The sequence below is a fragment of the Buceros rhinoceros genome, unplaced genomic scaffold (assembly GCF_000710305.1).
Source record: "Buceros rhinoceros silvestris isolate BGI_N320 unplaced genomic scaffold, ASM71030v1 scaffold25536, whole genome shotgun sequence".
NCBI classification, from domain to species: domain Eukaryota; kingdom Metazoa; phylum Chordata; class Aves; order Bucerotiformes; family Bucerotidae; genus Buceros; species Buceros rhinoceros.
In genome coordinates, this window is record NW_010416160.1 from 5,552 (window position 1) to 9,916 (window position 4,365).

The 4,365-nt window shown below is 56.8% G+C and overlaps 1 protein-coding gene across 1 annotated transcript in view; it reads right to left on the reverse strand.

The window, feature by feature from the left end:
* The window catches only part of LOC104494834 (striatin-interacting protein 1-like), a gene marked incomplete at both ends in the record, with an annotated part of 8,975 nt that extends 5,545 nt beyond the window's left edge, over positions 1 to 3,430 (reverse strand). The window contains 8 exon segments of the mRNA XM_010137716.1: positions 4 to 117; positions 549 to 676; positions 1,087 to 1,193; positions 1,601 to 1,669; positions 2,018 to 2,138; positions 2,493 to 2,627; positions 3,061 to 3,135; positions 3,361 to 3,430. Of these exon segments, the coding sequence (XP_010136018.1) occupies positions 4 to 117; positions 549 to 676; positions 1,087 to 1,193; positions 1,601 to 1,669; positions 2,018 to 2,138; positions 2,493 to 2,627; positions 3,061 to 3,135; positions 3,361 to 3,430 (819 nt within the window).
* Positions 3,431 to 4,365: the final 935 nt, after the last annotated feature.

The following is a 4,365-nucleotide window of genomic DNA, read 5'->3' on the forward strand; positions in this document are numbered from 1 at the left end:
GGCCGCCCGCATGTTGCGGATCACTTTGATGCTGTCCTCTGGTAGCGGCGGCAGGCCCAGCCCCTCCCGCTTCTCTGCCTTCATGCTCTGGAGCTCCTCGAAGCCCCCCAGGGTGCACTACAAGGGAGACCAGCAGCACCCTGGGCACAAGGCACCGGGGGCTTCTCCACCTGCCCTCCCCAAATCCACCCTTCAGGAGTTCCAAATCCTTCACCAGGGTGTAAAGCAAGAGCTGCCTGTCCCCATGCTGCTCTTGGCATCAGGAAAGGCAGAAGGGACAGAAGGTTCTGGACCTTTTCTTTCACGCAAACCCCAGTCAGGGACTTTGCTTTGGGTCTGCCCTTGGTATCCAGTTCGAGACACCAACACCCAACTCTCCCTTACCGGGTGAAGCCTGGAGGTGGGTTTAACAGGGCACAAACTACTCAGCTCAACGCCAAGAAAAGAAGATGGAGCAATTCCAGCCAGCTCCGAGGGCACAACTTCCCTCCTCCGCCCAGTGCCAAACCACAAGACACGTGCCAGTGCACCCCGGGGCCTCTCCTCACCAGCACAGTCTTCCAGAGCAAGAGCAGCACCTTCTTCATGGGGAAGTGCGGAGCGTGGCCACTGCAGAATTTGGTCACCATCCCGAAGAGCATGACGGAGAAGGGCTCGTTGTTGTACAGGGGGGCTCCTGGAACCAGAGAGCAGCGATAGCCAGGCCTTCCCCATCCCTGTCCTTGCCCCAACCACCAGCCCCTGCACCCTCCCACAGCCTCGGCAGTCTCACACCCCCATCTCTGAGATCCCCAGCTCGCCCCAGGCAGCTTCTCTCTTCCTTTCCAAGGCCTTGTAACTACCATAATTTCTTAGTTCTGTGTTGAGAGGAAACGACAGCCCCAATATTGATTCCTCCCGCAGGGAAGCCAGCTCGCTTCCTCTGCTCATCCTCCTCTGCCCCACCAGCAAGGTTCAGCCTAGCAGAAACCAACCCAGTACTGTCAGACCCATTAGCCAAGGCGTAGAGCCAAATCCCATCTCACTCTCTTGCTCTTCAGCCCTGGGAACCTCCATCCCATCAACCCCCAACCGCCTGCTCCTCACCCAGCTCCGCTCGGAAGGTCTGTCTCATGCTTTTCCACTCGGGTTTGTCCCCCTCAGCCTCCTGTCGAACAGTCTCCACGATCAGGTACATGATGTTCAGCAGCACCCTACGAAAAACCAGATGGTCAGGCAAATCACCAGAGCTGGGGATGAGTTCTGGAGGTCCCACCAGCACCCAGGGCTCTGGGAGGGGTTGGACCAGCCCACTCTGCAGCCAGTTTCCAGGCACCAGTGAATCGGTGCTCAGGCACTAGGGACAAAGGTCCCTGCAAGCCAAAGCGGGGAAAAAAATCGCTTTCTTGTATTTTACTGCTTTCACATCCCCAACCAGCCACACATGGGCTGCACAGGCTGGGCACGAGGGACATCTGTGGACAGAGCACCCCAGTGACGCTCAGAGAGCCGAGGCAGAAGGTGGGATGGCACTGGGACACCCTCCAGTGCCTGCTGGAGGCTGTCACAGCCCACTGAAGCAGGCAGCCAGTGCTGGGTCCCCTCCAAGCCCCGTCCGTACCTCAGGTCTGTGCTGTCAGCCAGGGAGATGGCCGGCTTCCTCACGGCGCTGCTGCAAGCCGCGCTGTTGCTGCAGGGGAGAAACAGCCTCAGAGGGGCCTTTGGAGACATTTTCATGCTGCTATGAGCAACCCCCACACCAGAGCCAAACCCTGGAGTGGATATTGCTGCAATGAGCTCCCTGGCTGTGCTGGGATTGAGGGAGGAGGAAGAAACTGCCTCTATTTGCTGCCAGGCAGCAGGGCTCAGAAATGTATAACTCAGGTATAATCCTACACCAGGACAATAGGAGTCACTGCTGTGGCTGCAGGAATCAGATTAGGGAGAGAAAGCCCAGGAACGGGCCTGCCAGGAGCTGGAAAAACTCCTGCCAAGGAGCTCCACAGCCATTCCTGAAGCACCTTCCCGCAGCACTCACTCGATCTCCATGTTCAGCAGCTCCACCAAAGCGTTGAAGGTCCCCACTTCCAGCAGCAGGAAGATGTTGTACCTCATCCACGCCTGCACCTCGGCCTCCGAGCCGCACTCCCCGAAGGTGCCTGCAACAACACCCTCACTGGGTCCCACCGCCGCAGGGATCCCCAGGCCCTCCCGCCCTGCCATAGCATTTTGAAGGGGGGAATAAAAACCGCAGCCTTTGTTTTAGTGCAAAAAAAAGGGATTCAGAGGACGGAGCTGCACTCCTGGGGGTAACAGAGGCCCGACGGCACAAGGAAGACCATTAAATTTTGGACTTATAAACCATTTGGCTGCCTCAAGAATTCCCTTTGCTCCAGACATCCCCAGCGAAGTCAAAGACACAAATGAAAAAATGATTTTAAATATTCTAAATTGATATTCTCCAATTTAGTTGGGGGAATTAAAGGGGGTGGAGGGCAGAGGCCTGGTGTCACCTTGGGCAACATAAAGGATGGCTCGGGCAACCCTCAGCCTCTTCTCCCGCGCGGTGACCTCCAGCCCGTCAAGGAGCCGCATGGCGTGGGTGCGGTGCTGGTTCTTGTCCAGCTCGGTCCATTTCTTGTCCCGCACTGGAAAGCCAAAGCAGCAGGTTGAGGGCACGGGACACCTCGGCGTGCCCTGGTGACAAACAGTGCTGGAAAAGCTCGAAAGGATTCAAACTGATGGAAAACGGGGCTGCCCCAGGCTGTGCTCGGGGGGAACGTTGCAATCGGCCTGGCAGGACCATCTCCTGCCTTCCACAGACAGCGAGATGAGCCTCATCCCTCTGAAATGAGCTGGGTGCTCTTGCTGCTGCCAGGATGTTCCAGCACAGCGTGTCCTGCAGCGAACGAACTGCCTTGGACAGGAACACCAGCGAAAGCTGTGCTCCGGGGCCAGCCCACGCCCACAACAGAGTCTCCAGGACAAACAGCGTGAAGCTTCTGCGTCAACCCTCATGTCTCCTTCAGGAGATCCCTGTCCCTCCCCAGAACAGGGGGAGGCCCAAGAGAAGGGTCTTACCGTGGATCCTGAAGTCCTCCTCGAAGCACTTGCGGTTGAGCAGGAACTCCGGCCCCTCCGTGTAGCTGTAGAGCTCTGCCAAAAGAGCACCGAGGAAAAGCTCCGACAGCCCGCCCAGAGCTGCAGCCCCTCTGTTTTTACCACAGTTTTATCCGAGACGAGGGAAAAACACACCCGGCATAAGGCTAAAAAGATTAACTCTGACATCACTTCCCTTTTAACGTGAGTATGGTGTTTAAAAGGACAGTGATACCGGAGCTGAGAGAGCTCCAGAATTGAAAATCAGGACGAGTCTCTTACCAGAGAGCTCTGCTGCCCATTTGTCAGTATCTGCGTACTCAAACTCCAGGTCTGGGGACTCTGAATAGCCCTGAAAGCAAAGGACTCAGTTAAACTACAGCATTTTTCAGGAAAACCAAAATCCCCAAGAAATTCACGCTTCACCTCATCCTCCCGCAAATCCAGGACTGCTTCTTCCGTTTGAGAGACCAAAACCATACCCGCAGCCACCGTAAATGTTACCACGGCAACTCCTACCCACCTCCTGCATCTCCATCCCAGCTCTGCCGCGCCCAGCCAGGCTGAACTGCGCTGCTGAGCAGCCCCCGCCGCTGCACCACCTCTGAAAACGCTCCGGGAGCCCCAAAAGGCCACAAAAATAAAACAGGGGATGGGGCGTGTTCAATCTCAGGTTGGGAGTTCTGTGGGACCAGGGAGCTCTGAGCTTGCTCATTTTGCACAGATGTGTGAAAACTTGGGGCTGTCTCCATGCCGGTGCCGATGGGATGCAAATAGTGAGATGAAACAACTCCAAGAGGCTTTAGTGAGGCTGGAAAAACATCCAGGAGAAGCGGCAGAGCATGAAACGTCTGCTCCCTTTAACGTGGATCAACATCATCAACGTGGATCAACGTCATCAATGTGGATCCACAGCAAAAATCTGAGGGCAGCTACTCCTGAGCGAGAGGCTGACCCACCCCCTCGGCCGCTTCAAGGGTGCTGGGTCTGGGAGCTGTCCCTGGCACCCAAGACTCACTCAGGAGCCTCCCGTGTCATTCCTCACTGGTGGAAGCGGGTGGCTCTGGAACCATCCCAGGAATGAAATCGGAATGGGAGACACAGTGGGAAAGGCGTGGGAGAAATCAGCTCCACCCAGACCTACACAACCCCCCTGATTGCCCACAGCTCGGGGGTCCCCATTGGGGACCTCGGTGTCTCCTTGGAAGAGTTGGTCACCTCTAGGCAGAGCCACCCCTGGACCGACCAGCACAGCGGGACACAAGCCCGCCCTCACCAGACCGGGCC